Source organism: Hetaerina americana, unplaced genomic scaffold (genome assembly GCF_022747635.1).
Source record: "Hetaerina americana unplaced genomic scaffold, ioHetAmer1.1.p SCAF_6, whole genome shotgun sequence".
In the NCBI taxonomy this organism is placed as follows: Eukaryota; Metazoa; Arthropoda; class Insecta; order Odonata; family Calopterygidae; genus Hetaerina; species Hetaerina americana.
Window position 1 is genome coordinate 36,484,936 of NW_027287205.1, and position 18,361 is coordinate 36,503,296.

General features: G+C 40.0%; 1 protein-coding gene across 1 annotated transcript in view; it reads left to right on the forward strand.

The window, feature by feature from the left end:
* The first annotated feature begins 4,372 nt into the window (after window positions 1-4,372).
* The window catches only part of LOC139695304 (homeobox protein SIX6-like), a 35,551-nt gene continuing 21,562 nt past the window's right edge, over window positions 4,373-18,361 (forward strand). The window contains exons 1-4 of the mRNA XM_071594006.1: window positions 4,373-4,619; window positions 7,898-8,163; window positions 10,186-10,290; window positions 11,193-11,296. Of these exons, the coding sequence (XP_071450107.1) occupies window positions 4,373-4,619; window positions 7,898-8,163; window positions 10,186-10,290; window positions 11,193-11,296 (722 nt within the window). The remainder of the gene's footprint in view (window positions 4,620-7,897; window positions 8,164-10,185; window positions 10,291-11,192; window positions 11,297-18,361) is intronic.

The window sequence follows — 18,361 nt, forward strand, 5'->3', positions numbered from 1 at the left end:
GATAATCAAATGCCCTATTGGGCATTTAACATTCGCAGTTTCTTAAATTGCGTGTGCAGATGGAAGTAGCATACATATCTACACCAGAAATTCTTAAGCATCCACGAACAAGGAAATTTAATTGAGTTATTATTTAGATTGTCCTATGAATAACATTTTTTTGATCTCGAACTTTTAATTTTTCATTACTTGCATTGACATTGACTTTATTTTTAATTTAATTGAAGCCAAATATCTTGATTTTCATTTATAGTAGTAAATTTACAATTTTTTATTGTCTAAAACGTATGATTTTTTAAGTCTTCTCTCGTCACAGAACGGAGATTTAAATTCTAGTGATAAGCTCCAGGTTCCTTCAGTCGACGTAAAATTTTGATTAAGAATTGCACTCAAACGGAATAATAATAGAGTAATTGCCGACCGAGAACGAGAAATTCAACATTAGCGGTGCTGGTAATTTTTTAAATAGCTTCTGGAAATGGATGTTAAATATTCATCAAAGTTTCCATTAATCTTTTCTTGACGTCATTTCTTATCAGTTTCTCTCATCAGCTTCTAATTTGCAAGACCTCATCACCTATCACGATTCTTATCATAGTGTCTTTAGCAATTCAGCTTTTCTTTGTCTAAACACTTCCTAAAACAGTTTAAATGTCCCATTTTCTCTATTTTATGCCCTTCAACTTTAGTTTTTGACTTCAAATTACCATAAAAATGTTAATATATAACTCCTGAGCCGGCGACTAGGTACTCTTTAAAATTATCTTGATTTTTATTGGTTGATTGATCGATGTAATTCTATCTAAATACATTCATACCTTAGAGGTTGAACGTGAGAATGAAATCGGTAAGCTATTGTATTTTGCTGATAACTTTGCGGAGTAAATTGCAACAGGAGGACTGGACTTTAAAGAGAGAGTGGCTGAATGTCAGATGTCGTATTTTTTTCTCCATAACTGAACGAGGAGATGCTAAAAAATGGCATAGGTAATTTCCTTTTCTCATGATATTTATACTTTATTATTTACCATACCAATTCACCCATACATGTTACCGATTTTTAACTACGCACGTTATATCGTATACTTTATACGATTTACCCCAAAGACATCAGTTGTTGCTTCATTTTGGTTGATAAAAACAGAGACTCCCGTTAATCTGCCTAATTCAGGAAAGAAAATAAACTCATTGAAAATAATATTCTGGGTATAAAACGTTTATTCACATTTGTGACTAAAAGAGGTAATTGTAATATTTTGGGGTTTAATGGTCTTTTTTATTTCTAATGCTCCTTTATATTTATCATATATTTGTTTTGTATTCACAGAATGTAAAAGGCCATTGCCGATACTTTTGGAATGTACAGGAAATAAATTAATTTAAACGTTTTAAAGAAGCCAATAGTTACGCACACCACGACATATCTATTCGAACATATTTAGATAATATGTCCAAAATTCAGCGGAAAGCACACTGGGAAAAGTTGAAAAAATAGGAATAGGCAGGGAAGTTTAAAAGAGAGAAAACAGTGAGGGAATTTCTCTTGGTTTCAGGAAGTTTCTATTTTTTAATGCTAAATAATTGTATGAAGTTTTTTCAGCGTGTACAAGTCTGTAAAGTATCCGCATTTTCCTCTTACTGCAAACGTTTTCTAGGGAAGTTTGGGAAGAATGATTCTAAGATGAAACTATGGGTTTGAGTAATCTGCACAAGTATAAATGCCTCTGAATAATACGTTGATAAGCAGATGACAAGCTAGTTAATCATTTAAAAGCTTAGTTTTGGCAATTTTTTTCTCTGAATCAATGACGAATCGTGCAAAAAAGATGGGCTGTCACATCACCTGGAATAACTGCGTGTGAGACAAAGTTGAAGAACTTGAGCTAAAATACAAAAATAATTTGAACGCCTGTGAGAAGATTTTTTGTCTTACAATACTTCAGCGTCTTCATTACATAACCTTTATTCCAATACTTCAGTATCTGTAACATAATTTCTAATTTCAGGTATGTCATATGATACTCCGCTAGTCGCCGATAGAGTGTGCGGCGGAGGTGATTCTAAACCAGGATACGTATGTGTCCACTCACGATTTATTTTTTTATCTTTTTTAAATCCACATCTCGGAATACAAAATAGAAGTATTTTCATGGAATTGCACAAATAATGCATTATTAAGGATCATATGGATAATATCCTACGATAGCTTATGTTTTGGAGATAAAAATAAGAAGAAATTTTGGGCAATATTTATGAATGAAACGGCTGAAAATATTAGATTACGATTCCGCATTTATTTTCCCTTCTACAGATAGCGCTTTCTAGAGATAAAACCGTCTCACTGCGAATTCCAACATTCACGCGTCGTTTTTATGTAAATAAATCTAAAATGGCACTAGAAAATTGAAACGAGCTGTGAGGCATGTAAAAGTTTGATTTAATCGCAAAGATTTGTTTGTACAGTACAATTGATACAATAAGATAAAAATTCCTCTGGCCATTTTTATTTTATATTTTATTTTATTAATTTACGGGGCTGTAGAGCTCAATTTCTTTTTTTGGAGAGTACAACATTTTTTATGATGAACAGTATCGATCCCAATTATATTACCTATTGTTTTACCTTTTTCATGCCTACATCCTACCAATGAAGTCTATTCCTTGCTTATTTAGCATTCATCACATCAATGGACATCCGACTACCACTCATTACCCCCTCTATGCACACTGCTTTTACCAATTTAAGGTATTATCCATCAAATTATTCTCTTCCTTCACAATATGTGAATATTCGTCCGTTAGACATTCCCTCTGTACAGCTTATTTGCTTCATCCCATTCCCTAATTTTTTCCATTATTATCTCCCTTCCTTGCAAGCTTCACAAAAACCTGCTTTGTTTAGTTGACCTTCTCGCCCCAACCACCAAGCTTTGGAACAGTAAAAAGCGAGTTTACGGCTATTAGGCTTTAGCTTTAAGAAACGAAGATCTGATCCGCTCATGTAGTTATTTCCTCCAGTCAGTTTTGCTCTACATGTTAACCAAATTTACACATGACCCTTGTGAAGGTTTCCAAGATGAGATTTTTATGTGCTTGTTTGATTTTGACTTGCCTGTGTTGGCCTATTGGTTTTTATAACGGTTTTGCCATCTTCCATTTCCCTATGTCCAGCTTTCTCAAATTTCTCGTTGCTGTTCTTTAAGTTCTCTTTTTATTGATCAGTTGGCTGCGTGAAGCTATCAATGTGGTTAAGTACATCTATGTCACTGACCTATTTTTCTAAATTTCCTTCTAATTCCCTTTATCTTATTTGTTTTGATAATATTTATTATTTCATTCGCTTGTACGTTAAAGTGCCATTCGAGTTGTTTTGCGCGGATATCATTCGGTATGTAATGCGATAGGCACATGAATGAGTTCACAAATTATTTCAATTTGAACCATTTATTTTCTGGAGATACCAGTGGACCACTTCAAAAAATCAGCCTTTTCACAGAATAACATCTTTTTTTATCTTCCCTTCAGTTGTCAGACATAACATCCATAGAGTGTAACGTTTTCAATTATGGTATTGTATAATAATTGGTTTTTTCACTTTGGTCTGTATTTTTCTTAAATGATACCACTTATTTGGGACAGTCCTCGTCTGCCTTGATTACTCCTTTATTACGTCATTTAAGTAACAATCGTGCGTAATTGAAATCCGGAGTAATTGTATCACTTGCAGGTTCTAATACGCGTTCCATCTCTAATGGTCAGATCATATTGCTATCTACCTATGCCCATTTATTCAATCTTATCTACTGGCTTCCCACCCAGAAGGGCCCGGGTTCAAATCCCGGCGGTGTTGAAAATTGTTCAGAGGTATCTCGATCCCTACTTGAGGTGCTTTGTGGAGGGCACTTTGGGTGAGTACGCCGTCCGTCGGATGGGACGTTAAGCTGTGAATCCCTTGGCACCTTTCGTTAAGAGTAGGCTAATGCCGACGCCGGGTTTCTCTCCACCCTTCATCCTTTCCTGTCCATCCCCTATGGCGCAGATGACCTAAGCTGTCGGTCGCCTCCCCTAAATACTACTACTTCAATCTTATCTGGATTTGGTTCCCGAGTCCAAGCTTTAATATTCCTCAACTAGCCTCTTTGAAGCTATTCCATGTATTGTGAGTGTTTGTAATCATGCGGGATCACTATCTAGACATAGGTGGAAGCTAAGCTGTGCATGGCATATAATTATTGTTTCTTTTCTCGCCTAATTTTTCCCTTGGAAGGACTCGGATGAAGACTGCGACCTCCCGCTGGCCAGAGCCCATCCTTCGCCCATCCTCGGCGGAGGGGTAACTCGAGGCTCGGAGGGGGGTGAGGCGGCGGGTACCATGGGGAGAGGCGTGGTCGACGAGGGAGGCGACCACGGCCTCGTCCACCCTCCCTCCCTCCAGCCCATGCAGCTCACCGCCCCGGCTGGGACCCCTACGGCGAATTCGACTGCCGCCGGCAACAACACCTTCTCGTTCAACGCGGAGCAGGTGGCGTGCATCTGTGAGACGTTGAGGCTTTCCGGGGACGTTGACCGCCTCGCGCGTTTCCTCTGGTCCCTCCCACCCAGCGAACTGCTCCTGGATAGCGGGCAGGCCTCATCCAACGGCTCAAAGTCGGGGTGAGTTCTCTGCGATGAAGCACCTCTACGAGTTTCATTTTACTTCTTAAATTTTATTAACAGTCCAAATACTGAGTTTGGGGGCCATAAACCGGAACAAGTAGAGCAGTATTTAGGAAATATTTTGGATGAGGGTGGGCAAAGTGGTAGAGGTATAGAAAGGAAAATTGCGTTAAGTGTAGAAGCGTTAACGTAGAGGCAGCAGTTGATGACAGGCGTCTCAAGTTACATTATAAAGAAAGGTTTTTTAGTAAAAACCTGTGATATGGAGCGTAGTTTTGTATGGTTTTCAAAGACATGATCGTTTGGGGAGGGGGACGAGCCTAGATTTGAAGGCCTTTAAGATACTGGTGTGTAGGAGAATGGAGATAATAATAAAATGGAGGGAAAGGAAAACCAACGATTAAGTTTGACGCATGGTAGGTGTAAAGAGAGGGCGGATAGGAGGAATTCGAAGAAGGCAGAAAAGTAGTGGTAAGAAATACTGAGACGCAACGGGAAAGTGAAAACTGTGAAGCGGAGGGGATAAGTGTGGGAAAGCACAGTAGATGGAGGCATTTTTGGATGGAATTAAGGGAGTTAGAAAGGATGAATATGAAGCATGCGGTTCCCCAAAAGTTTTGTTATGCGTAATTTACCATTTACTACACGTATACCTTATGGAACAGAGGTGATAAAAGTCATCCTTGTCTTACATCCTAACACTGCCTATCCCGACGCTTCATTCTTCACTGGCACCCGAGTACTCTGTGGCAGGTGCAGGTTACGGATAAATCTTCTATGCATCCAGTATAGTCCTACCTTCTGCAATATATTGAGTAATTCCACCCTATTCACTCTATCTTCTCCTACCTCCAGGTTTAACTTTTTGCTCAATGTTATTGCCGCCCCTCGTTGACTTCTTACCCTCCGCTGTATAGTACTCTGCAACTATCACTCCAAAAATCCCCGCATTCCTTCCATCTCACCTCGATAGACCTAAAATATCAATATTTCCTCTCTCCAACTCTCGCTTTTCTAATTTTACCACCCTCAACATCGTTCTAATATTCCAAGTTCTTATTCTAACTAAATTGGTCATCTTCTTCTGCGTCTTCTGTCTTGTTGCTGTCGGTTTTCTTTTGCAAGGATTTCGTGAGATTACAGCACGCCTTACACCTCACACAGGAGTGAAACACGCGATTATGTCCTCTAACTGATCATATTTTGTATCGACTTCTTCCTCCTTATGATTGCTCGGTGGCATGAACAATGAACAATTTATTCGGTTTTGCTTTAATCTCTATTGGTAATATTATATTCGTTGCTTGCTCTATGTTGACTACACTTCTTCCTACCTCTATATTCAATATTATGGCAACCCCTCATTGGATCTCGTCCCCGCCGCTGTGTATTATTCTATGATTATCACTCCAGTAATCCCCGCTATCCTTCCATCTCACCTCGCATAAACCTAAAATATCTATAAACCTCTTTCCATTTCTCGCTTTATATTCTCTAATTTTCCTGTCCTCAACATGTTCCTAACATTCCAAGTTTCTATTCTAACAAAATCGGTCTTCCTCTTCTGCATCTTCTGTCCTGCTGCGGTCGGTTTTCTTTTGCAAGGGCTTAGTGCAATGACGATCGAGGAAGCCTTGCCTCTCTCGCTGCCGGGCCTCGTGCCTCTCGCGATTGCGTCAAGTCCCGCAGGTGCCAGGACTCATTTTCTCTGTATTGCCCATCATGACATTTTTGGGATATGAAATTGTCAATACCTTAATTCCTCGTAGTAGTAGTTTTAAGGGAGGCGAACGACAGCTATGGCCATTTGCGCCATTAGGAATGGATGGGAAAGGAAGGAGAGAAACCCGGCATTAGCCTACTCTTGTCGGAAGGCGCCAAGTGGCCCGCAGTTTAACGTTCCATCCGACGGACGTCTTACTCACTTAAATTGCTCTCCACAAAGCACCTCAAATAGGGATCGGGATATCACTGAAAAAATATGCCGCCTCCGGGATTCGAACCTGGGCCCTCTCGGTGGGAAGCCTGTATGTTAGATTTTGTGAGATGTGTTAATTCATATTCCGTAAAAGGTGAAGGCTACATCATGTGAGGACTACAGGACAATAAGATTGATATCCCTCGCAGCAAAAGTTGTTCTAAGGATCATAAACAAAAGGATAGAGAGTAGTGCAAATGGTTACTTAAGGGATAATCAGTTTGGGTTTAGGAAGGGGAGAGGCACGCGCGATGCCATTGCAGTAATGAGATCACTAATCGAGAGGAATATAGAATAAAATCAGGACGTATTTGCCTGTTTCGTAGATTTCGAAAAGGTGTTTCATAGAGTGATTTGGGAAAAACTAATAAGTATATTGCAGAAAAAAAGGAATAGATTGGAGGGGCAGGAGGCTAATCCGCAACCTGTACATGTCTCAGACTGCTCAGTTGCGGGTGGGGAACGCGGAGTCCGGATGGGCAGTGTCAGGAAGAGGTGTAAGGCAAGGTTGATCATTATCACCGTTACCGTTCAAAATATATAAGGAGGAAATGATTAAAAAAGGCATGGAAAGAACTCGAGGTAGGAATGAAAGTGGGCGGGGGATTCGTAAAATCAGTTGGGTTTGCTGATGGTGACCAAGCTCTAGTTTTTCAGTCAGCCAAGGGGTAGCAATCATTGCTTTGATCGAATTGGATATAGATATGGGATAAGAATTAATATAAATAAAACAAAGGTTATGCACTTTTCCAGAAAGATAATGACTTAGTCTAACATGAAAATAGGAGGGTAAAAAAGAAAGCAGGTGGAATGGAAATGTTTTAAATCGAAATTGTCATAGTATATATAAAAAGGACGTAAGGAGGTGACTTGGCTTCAGTAGACTTGGTAAGCTTTCCCAAGGAGGAGGGACCATGAGTAAGACTGTCAAGAAAAGGGTCGTCAAAACTATGATATGGAGCGTGGTTATGTGCGGCGAGGAATCATGGTCATTGGAGCAGGATTATTCGGCGTAGATTGGAGGCTTTGAAATGTTGTGTGGAGAAGAATGGAGAGGGTAAAATCGACCGAAAGGAAAACAAATGCGGAAGTGCTAGCTATATGGTGGGAAGTGTGTTTAGTTGCAAGAACCAAAATATTTATTTGGTAGTTGTGGTCATCCAAGCGGCGGCCTACCTTAACCGGTAGATTACCTTATATATAATCTCCGGCACATTTTTCTTAGGGAGGGTACTGAGGCGGCGGGCCCGTCGGTGTGTTCAGAGACGCGGGAGGCGGTGCTGAGGGCCCGGGCTGCCGTTGCGTTCCACCGTGGTGCCTTCCGGGAGCTGTACGCCATCCTCGAAGGCCACAACTTCGCCGCCGCCCATCACGGCGAGCTACAACAGCTGTGGTTCAGGGCTCACTACAGGGAGGCCGAGCGGGTGCGGGGGAGGCCCTTGGGTGCCGTGGACAAATACAGGCTGAGGAAGAAGCATCCGCTTCCCCGGACCATCTGGGACGGAGAGGAGACCGTATACTGCTTCAAGGTGAGCCCCTTGAGTTATTACTTACGGCTGCCTAAAGCTCGTATTTTCTCGATGAGCAGAGAGAAAAGCTGCAAGTTTCCTGAAGAATCGTCATGAAGGGAGAGAAGGTTACATTGAAGGTTATCCTGGGTTAAGATATGTGAGAGTTTTAAATTGAACGACTTCAAACTTGTAATTAAATACAAATCATTCGACGTTAACGCTGAAACTGAGTGGATAAATCCGACCTGGCACGACACTGCTAAGGCGTGACGATAAAGTTATTGAATGTCAAATTTACTTATATAACAGGGAGAGTTAAGGGATATTTTTTCCCTGAAATATGACGTGACGAGAGAGGTAAGAAAAATCAATTTTGACTTACGAAAATGAAACTAAATGGGACGTCACCGATGACTAATTACTCTGGCTGCAGACCAAATACGCCCTTCCATACGCACGTTCGTAGGTTTTTGAAGATACAAGGTCGGTTCCAAAAGTAGTATGACTTATTTCTTTCCTGAATTGACGAACTAACGACCGGCTGTTTCTCTGGCTTGGTTCGAGGGAGGGTACTTTCAGGAAAGGCTGTTGGTCGGTGGTGGTTGGTTCCCAGCCTTTGCGGAGTGCGGATCGTTCGTTTGCGAAACCTCTATAACGTGACCTCGTTACGTTCTGTCATGAACTGGTTATTCAAACAGCACTGCGCCATCAAATTTTGCATGAAACTGTAAAAAACCGGAAGGAAACTCATGACATCCTCCAGGCAGCTTATGATGATAACCCTATGGGTAGATCAATGCTGAAGACGCCGAACGTTCAGGACGCCCTACGACCTCAAAAAGTGACGAAAATCTTGTAGGAGTGAAGGCTTTGTTGGACAGGGATCGCAGATTAAGTGTTCACATGGTTTCTGATGAACTTGGCATCCCTAAAAATGATATGCATCGAATTGTGACCGAAAACATAGGCATGAGAAAGGTGTGCGCGAAGTTGGTGCCGCGAGTGCTCTCGGACAAACGAACGGAAATTCGCACGCGGATCAGCTAAGAGCTTCTCGACCATGTGAGTGAGGATACAAATTGTTTAGACAATGCCAGAATTCTTCCTCTGTCCACTCTTCTCCACAAATTTCCATCTAAACTGTTCTACCTGTTGTATTCATGTTCTCCAACTTTAAGCCTTCCTCTTCCATGAGAATCTCATTAATTTCGTTTTCTTCTAATGAATTCTAACCTCATACTTATCAATTTTATTCTGCAATGCGCTAAGTAATGATTGTAAAAACCCCTTGGCTTATTGTCTAGCTAATGCTAGGTCATCCGTTCAATCCAATAAAAATAAATGTTTTCCCATTTTACAAGTATGTCCTACACGCCATTCTCTTTCGGGGTAGGCAAAGCTAAAAAAGGCTTCTTTGCCATTATTTTCAGTAACTGATTCCCTCCATAATTTCCATTTCTTTCGCCCCAGTCACGTCCACTCATTATTTCATCCATTTAACTCTGTTCCTTGGACTAATGATATCATTATCGTTGTTAACTGAAAAACGAAAACTCGTGCACATATATGCCTATAGGGATCATGCAATATTTTTTTATCTTATGCATTTATTAAATTCTGTCATTCAAATGAGATACATTTTTCGAGCCCTTTGATTCGATTTTGTTACGATTACGTGTTGTATGAAGAAGGGGTACTTGGATCTGTCTGTGACTGTGCCTATCCCTCTTATGTTAATGCGACGTTGATCCCTCTCAATATAGTTTGGCGTCATTATTATGCCCTGAGTGTCGCTAGAAAACTTAGGAGTCCTGTACCATTCCAAAAGTCTTTGCTTGGTATCTTCGAGAATCAATAAGCCTCCGAAATAATTCCTCCAGAATCCCCGTGGGGCATACTCGCTTCTCGCAATATTATTTATAATAGATTAAGATTTTATTGCGATTATGTGAATGTTTTTGGTGTTGGGAATTACGACAAAGGTTCGAAATTCCATTACACTTCAGCAATGCTTGTTTCCGTTGCATGACGACCAAACAGGAGAGATCGCGAGCTGCCTTGAAGGACTGCTACCGGAGAAACAGGTACCCTACGCCCGAGGAGAAGAGAGGTTTGGCCAAGCGGACAGGATTGACCCTCACGCAGGTGAGACTCCGTCGTGGGAGGGGAGAGTGCGTGGCGGAGGAGATTCATTCGCCAGCTAATCAATCGATCACCAATACGGGAGGGAGGGAGGGATATTCGAGCCCGTGATGTTCGTCGTAATTGGTCACCCAATAAAGTAAATGATGCAGAGGGTCAGAATTAGTAAACTTTGTATTTTATCGCACTGAACTTTATACCACCACTACCAGTTAATACGCATAGCCGACATCATCAGATATATCATACATATATGATGATGTCGCCTATGCGCATCGAAATGGGTAGTGGTTGAATAAAGTTTAGTGTGAAAAAATACAAATTTCACTCATTCAGCGATCATGACCCGTCACAAATGAGAGCCTGAAACCATTGAATTAAAATAAATCGAGATTAATTCAATTGAACAGCCAAAACATAATCTTTTATGGATTTCAGGCATGTTTCCTGATAAACTTCTAGAGATTATTTTTGCTTGAAATAAAATTACCTGAAAGGTTGAGGATTTGAGCGGATGAGCTTGCTCTTTCGCATGCTTTTGTGTAAAACCCTGGCGATTTAAACCCTTTGGAATACCGATGACGAGCGGCGATTTTGTTACGGAATCACAGGGTATACGTCTAAGTCTTGCCTGCTCTCTTCAAGGATTGAGGCTGATTCCTCCACCATACCCGTGTTCTCTCTTGTCTCCCCACTTATGCAAAGCTAAATCACACTCTTATCTTAAATATCTCAATTAAATTTCTGATGTTATTATATTTATGTTTATATTAAAGGCATAACTATCGGCCTTCAATTTATTATCTCGAGTGTTCTTTCCTGTCCAATTACCTCCCTTAATAACTGCCACTACTTCAAGCCGGCATTGATTGCAATGTAATGACGCTATTTTTAATTGCTCTCAGGTGTCGAACTGGTTCAAAAACAGGCGCCAAAGGGACAGGACGCCGCAGACGTTGCTTCATTCGCCATCCATGCAAATGGCGTCACAGCTGCAGTCTAGAGTGTGGTGAGTTTCTAACATGCTTCCGTTGGTGTATTAACCTGTTACAAGAAGGACGGGCGAGGGGAAAAATCACGTGTACTGAATGTATTGCATACTAGGCGAAAATATATAAGAAACGTAAATAATTCATCATAATATGCAGAATAGTAAAAATCTCTGCGTAAAATTCCACACTGTATTTTCCGTTTTGGGGTCACATAATAGGGCAGGTAGAATAGTTTATATATTTAGGGAGTAATTTAAATGTGGGTGGGGAGACAGAAGAAGAATTGCCGTAGATGAACAAGCGTTTACGGAGATGCGGGAGCTGATGACTCTCACCTTGAGTAAAGATGAAAAGAAAGACTATATAGACAACTTTGAAGTTGAACGTAATTTTCTATGGCTCGAAGACTTTGGTCATTGAGGCAGGAAGATAAGCTTAGAATTTGAGGCGTTTGAGATGTGCATTTGGAGAAGAATGGAGAAAATAAAATAGACGGAAAAGAAAATTTACGAATTTATAGGCACGGTAGGGGAAAAAAACGACTGTTGGGAGAAGTTCGAAGAAGGCATGACGAGTGGCAAGGGTAAATACCAAGGGGCATTGGAATGCTAAAGAGGGTGAAAGAAGGGAAAATGGTGGGAAGGCGACGTTGAGGGAGGAAAAGAATCGATATTTGTACGAAATGAAGGGAAGAAGAAAGTATACAGATCTGAAGAATGAGTTATTGTAATATGACTTTTTGGATTTAAGGATGTTTTTTGCCGTGTTAGTTAGGACTTACGGTTACAGTAATGTCTAGTGCTAAGGCCCATCCAAAACCTATGCCAAGCCGGAAGAACATGCTTATTAATTGTGTTTTTAATTTGACACCATGGTTTCCGATAACTTACTTTCTTGGTTCCACCGGCTCCTTGCCGGTTTTCTTCTTCGCTGCCCAGCGCTTGGCTCTTCAGCGTTGCTTCCCTCGGCGATGCTCCGATAACTTGTGTTATTATCAAGGTAACTTGTATGGGGTCTGCAGGCGTGCGTTTCGCGGCGCGTGTTTCTGAGGTTTCGGGGCGTCTCTTTGTGGCTCGTTTCTTTCTTCTGACTATGCGTGCCACGACATACACTATTCCTATCCTTTATGAGTTGTATGATTGCTTTCCTTCTGTCCTTTCCTCTAGCATGTATCGTCTATTTCTCCTTTGGTAGGTGAAACAGCTCCCTAACGCCATCTCTTAGCCAAAGATTCGGGACACTTGGTTGCATAAAGGCCCGCAGATTTCAGTGTAAATTACATTTCTTCGATAGCTCAAATGTTTAGAGCATCGGTTCGGCAAGTCGAAAGATCCGGTGTTCAAGTCTCGGTCCAGGAAATATTTTTGCGTTTGTGATCTGCTCGATTCCGCCTTCCCCACCTCTCCTGTATTCGTCCTTTACATGCATCCCTATCCCTTTTCTTTATATCTATTTCCATGTGAATGACTATTTGTTCGCCATATGGCGGGTTTTCTTTTTTGAATGTTTGCATACATAAATATATAAGGGCGCAGTTGGACTCAAAAGTCGGGTGCCCGGACATTCCCGCCACAATCTCTTAAAGCAACTTGTGGGGTAATATGCCGATATAGATGGCTGGTGCCCTAATACCCCCTGCCACACGTCCTTGTCGCAGATTTCAGGGCACTTGCGGATATACTGTATTACGTACAACACATTGAATCGATAGTGTCAACGGCGAAAATTAATATAATGAAGGGAAGAATACGTCTGGCTTTCCCCCGAGGTATTTCTTCTTCCTGAACGAACCCAATTAGATGCGCCTGCGTAGGATATTGGACCTTTGATTCTTCACCTAATGTTCGTGCTGTTCAGGGCTGTCAATCATTCCGCTCTTCAGGTGCTCCATTGCCTTCTCTCTTTGGTTTCCCCTCTTTCTCTCTCTCTCTCTCCGCCCCCTCCACTTACCATTCGGGGGAATGGCTCTCAAGCTTTTAATGAATTTGGTCGTCCTTCAAGCTGGGGAAATTGGTTCGGGCACCTGTGGATGTTTCACCAAACCTACAAATTGCTTTCTCACTTTATTGCGTTCCTGTCGAGTGGTGTGCTCGGGTGCGTGGTGTTCATTTTCCTGCAGCGTAGATTTCTTATTTTTAAGCATATCGTGGAGGGCGGTGCGATATGTCCATAAGAACGCATGTAGATATATTTTTTCAAACCGACCTGTGGCACCAATCTGTCCTATGTATTTAGAATCTATCGTTATCCAATGGGTGACGGTATTCGTTGCATGTAACGTATTAATCCAACCAACAGAGCCATTCTGTATTATGATATACAGCGACGGATAGATATTCCATTAAGGTTTTAAAGTTGCGATCACGGTTAACATGGTTCTTAAAAAAGATAGCGAACTGAATGTTTTGCTAAACGTGTCTCAAAGAGTTACAATATAGCGCTGTAGATAATTTTAATTTGCTCATATAATTTTAATTTGCTCATAAAGATTTAATTTGCTGTCTTGGGCAGTATTTTAGAGGAAAATGAACCATTAAATGCGATTATTTCGAGAGGCATTTCGACAGCAAAAGAGTCGTCTGCCAGAATGAAGAAAATTGATGACGGGTACATTGAGTTAAGATGAGAAAAAAGGATTAGTAAAGACTTCAACATGAATCGTAGCGCTTTAATGGAAGTTGGACTTAGTGGCAATAGAGTGATCGTAGCTTTGGAATGTTTTGACATGTGGGTGTGTTAGAGAAAAATTGAGAAAATAAGTAGGACAGAGAGGAAGACACACGCTGAGGTTTCAAAAATGTATTGCAGGGTGGGCTAAGAGTGTAAATTGCTAAGGCAAGTCCGAAAAAGGCAAGGAAATTGGGTGTAGGGAATATTGAAAGGTATGCTAAAGGTCGTGGTGGAAGGTAGTGTGGAAAAGTGTGGTATGGAGGAAGGAAGTGAGTAAGCTTTTCAGATAGCCCTAAGTCAGACATAAGTTAGGAAGAAATGAAGCAAGAAATAGAGAGTTCTCATGATGCTTGGAAACAAATAGCCGCCAGGAAACATTCAAAACCTACCTTTCAAATAAGTAAATAGTCTTGATTGATTGCTTTATATCTAAGATCGATAATTATCACCGATATTACGATATTTTCGTTATGGACAAGATCTCAATATTAGTTTGTGGAAATAAATGGGGTTATATTGTCTGATTGTAGATTTTAGGTTTGAAGAGAATGAATTATATGACCACTTTGCATTGCATTTTATCCTAATGGTATAGAATGAGCATATCGCCTACGTTAGCGGTGGCCAACCTTAAGCATTCCATGCGCCATTTTTTTCACAGACGATTCAGATGCGCCATACAACTCAAACTCAAAGTTTTTTTATCTTCTTACTATAACGATTGAGTTGTCAATTAGGCATAGGGGTAGGATCTGCTTATCCTTAAGGAAGTAGAAGAAATAACTCAACCGCGCAGTTGTATTAATTAATTCACGCCATTTCAAAAGACACATGACTTTTATATAGAAGGGGTCCTGGAATATGATTTATGACAGTAGTGGCAATTTTAAATTAAAGTATGCTTATTGATATAATACATATTTGTAAATGAATTAATTATTGTATGAAAAACAATATCTATTAGATCACAAAAGTATTACTTACCTTTATTGAAACTTTTCCGCATGCTTGGATATCGCTAGTTTTTTTTTAATGTTTGGTGTTCAATTTTTCGCTGAAAGTAGCTAAGAGTTCTTCAAATTTGAGTCAGTTATTCGCTTCTATCATCATCAAGTCTTCACTAATTACTTTAACAAATATATTTTGTTTTTTTTTCTGATTTCTTCCTTTTTCTTAGTGACATATTCTTTTCGTGACTCAGACCCAAGAACAGGCTTCATATTTTCTTCTGCATTGACCTGATGCTGTGTTTTATACTTTTATTTTATATTGCATATTTATATTGTACTTTATAATGTGTCTCTCAAGATCATTTTTTTATTATGCGAAAGAGTACTTCCACAAACAATTCAAAACGATTTTCCTGATGACCTTGCTATATCTGTATAAGAACTCATTTTTCCACTGTTCATTGAATTCGCGCTTACAATTACTTTCTTGGCTTCTTTTGCTCATTTTCTTTAGCACTTTAATGGATAATATTAATTAAAGCGTAGAAAAGTATAAAACTAAAAATAATGAAAAAAAACAAATAGATCACAAGTACGTACGTCGTATCACACACAATATCAATTGCGTAGAATTTGAATTCTATGTTCGTGCCAAGTAAAGGTAGTGGCGCTTTCCTTTGATAAACGTAATATATATTTTATCTTGAATCTCTTTTTCAATCATTCTCATTAAAAAAAACTACGCTAGTACACTCAATAAAACACTGCTTCAAAATTCAAGCTACGATTGTTCACTCAGCTACGATGGCCCTTATCGAACGCTCGCCGCTCATTCGCACGTGACTTCAAACACATGTTATGTTTTTAGTGCGCGGTGTTTGCGATCGTTATAGCAGGAACGCGCAATGAGAACACCAATAAACATATTCGTACATTTTTAAACCCGCCTAAAGTAATTTCTCTAAAGTTCCATTGTCAGTTTCAGACAGGGAGAAGTTGAACAAAGGCTTTACGGATTAAACTGAGATAACTTTGATGTTGAAAATACTAGGATGAATTCAGTTATGACACCAATAAAATAAAACAAGTAGGCACAAGGATGCAATGCGCCACTGGTAATCATCCAATGCGCCACGGTTTGGCCACCCTTGGTCTACGGACAAGGAGAGACATATGAGAAATCGAGGTTGATGGTGGAAAGGAAATAGACATTATTGATGGAATTGAAAGAGGTGAAAAATATGCAGAGATAAAGAACGCGTTATTGTAATGTTGAGCATGGGATTATATCATAAAATCATGGTGTTTAAGATTATGTTATCATGTTGGATTTTTAACGGAAACTGTTGGGGCACTATTTTTAGATTGTTTTGTGGTTATGTATCGTAAATTCTGCGATAAATTGCACTATTTTGGCCAGGTTCAGTTTAGTAGTGCCTCGATCCATCTAAAACTGACCCTAACCCGAATAATTGCGAGAATGAAACCAATATCAATCACTTTAGCAAAAAAACCAACACCTTCAAAAACGTATTTCCTGCAGCTGCGCCTAAAAAAACGAAATATAAAGGACAGATAGAGGGAAACTAATAACATTAATTATCATTTATCACAATATTTAGGCCATATCTTTAGCATACTCTCCGTCGATTTTTTTTGTTCTAGATACCATAGTGCAGTTCCTTCTTCCGATTTCCATTTTACATATACCTAAACTGCTAAGACATCAGGAACTTAATTTACCGAGCGGAAATGGGCGAAAACACCCAAGTTAATGTGCGTTTGCATCAGAAACGGAGCAGCGGAAGCTCATAAAACCAAAAAAAGGTGCCCTAGAGTCAGGCAACTGCCCTGTCGTTCAGAAGTTCCCGCTAGTGGACATCTGGAAGCGATTGCGAATGTGGGTGGTCAGCATGTGTAAGTCATCCTTTGTAGATTCCTTGCCAGGCCACTGCCCGGTCCCGTCTTGACCCCTCCGAAGGGACCAAAGCACCCACTTAACCTTCCAGTTCGCCTCTCCTGTGGAAAATAACCCCTGGCGGAAGATGCAGGGTGGAAGTAATATATTTTGGGGCGAAATATCGTGGACACAAACCCGACAAGACTCGTGAGGAAAATGCTCCGGTCCCGTTTGTTAATATTCACTAAGGAGATTGCATGGAAATATAATGATTATATCACTTTCCACATTTTCTGTATTTTAAGTCTTGAAGTGCATTCTATAAAATGAAAATGATGAAATAGGGTCTTTCCGTGTTTGTTTACATTCAAATTGACACCGAAAATCCAAGATTTTATGCTTGGTCTTATGGCATTGCGGGACTACCAGCAGAAGAATTATGTATTCGTGGTGCGAAAAAGCATATACTCGTAGTTGTCACCAAAAAACTGATTCAATTTTGATCATTACATATGATTGTTGTAATATCGTTGGCATAACAGTACCTACCCGCCTTTCTCACGTGATATTAATGAATTTTGAGGGAAAATATTGGAAATCACATCGTTTGAAAAGGTGGTGTGTCCCAAATAAGTTTAAGAGCATGTTTTAATAATATATATATAAATAGCTTAAAAATTGTAGGTTCACATCATATTTGTTTCCGAGCTGTGTTGCGTTACTTTTCATCATTCGTCATTAGTAATAGCAAATCGCGTATAGTCACGATCGAACCGCCATAAGAAAAGTCAGCTATCGTTAAGGTTAGGTTTTTGATGGACACTTCTAAACCCCAACTAATATGACTCTAAATACTGTAACCTTTATTTACAAAATGACAACTTTAACCCCACATATTTTCCACCTCTCTTCAACTCATCCTGCATGCCTAATCCATTTCTCCCCTAAAATTCTCCCCTCTATCACAGTCTCCAACAATCCATTGCCTCTTAATACGAGAACTCGTATGTCCTGCACTTAGCTTTCCTGCCTTCTTCAAGTTTCTCCCTACAACTTTCTCTCTTCTCCTACCACGCCTTGCTCTTCTCTATTTGATTTCCTTTCTGTAAATTTTTTTCATTTTCCTCCAAACCAAAATTTCTACCGCCTCAAAAGTCAAGTTTCTAATCCGAACAAAACTACGTCCCATACCAAAGTTTCCAATATTTTTATTCTTTATACGAGGGTCATCCGGAAAGTAGTACCCGTTCGTGAAATAAAGACACAAAAGTAAATATTAACAAACATAAAAAATTTTATTTGAAAGAGGATACTTTAAACTACTTCTCAACATAATCTCCAAGCAAATTAAGGCATTTGTCATAACGTGTGACAAGTTTCTGTATTCCTGCTGCATAGTCCTTCGCCGCCAGCTCATTGAGATACGCGAGGGACCCATCTTGCACAAATTTTTGTATAATGCAGATGGTGTTTAACAATTTCATGAACAATTGTTCGAGAAACATTGGGAAAATGCTCACAGATGTCATCAATTGTGACGCGCCGATCGTTCCTCACGAATT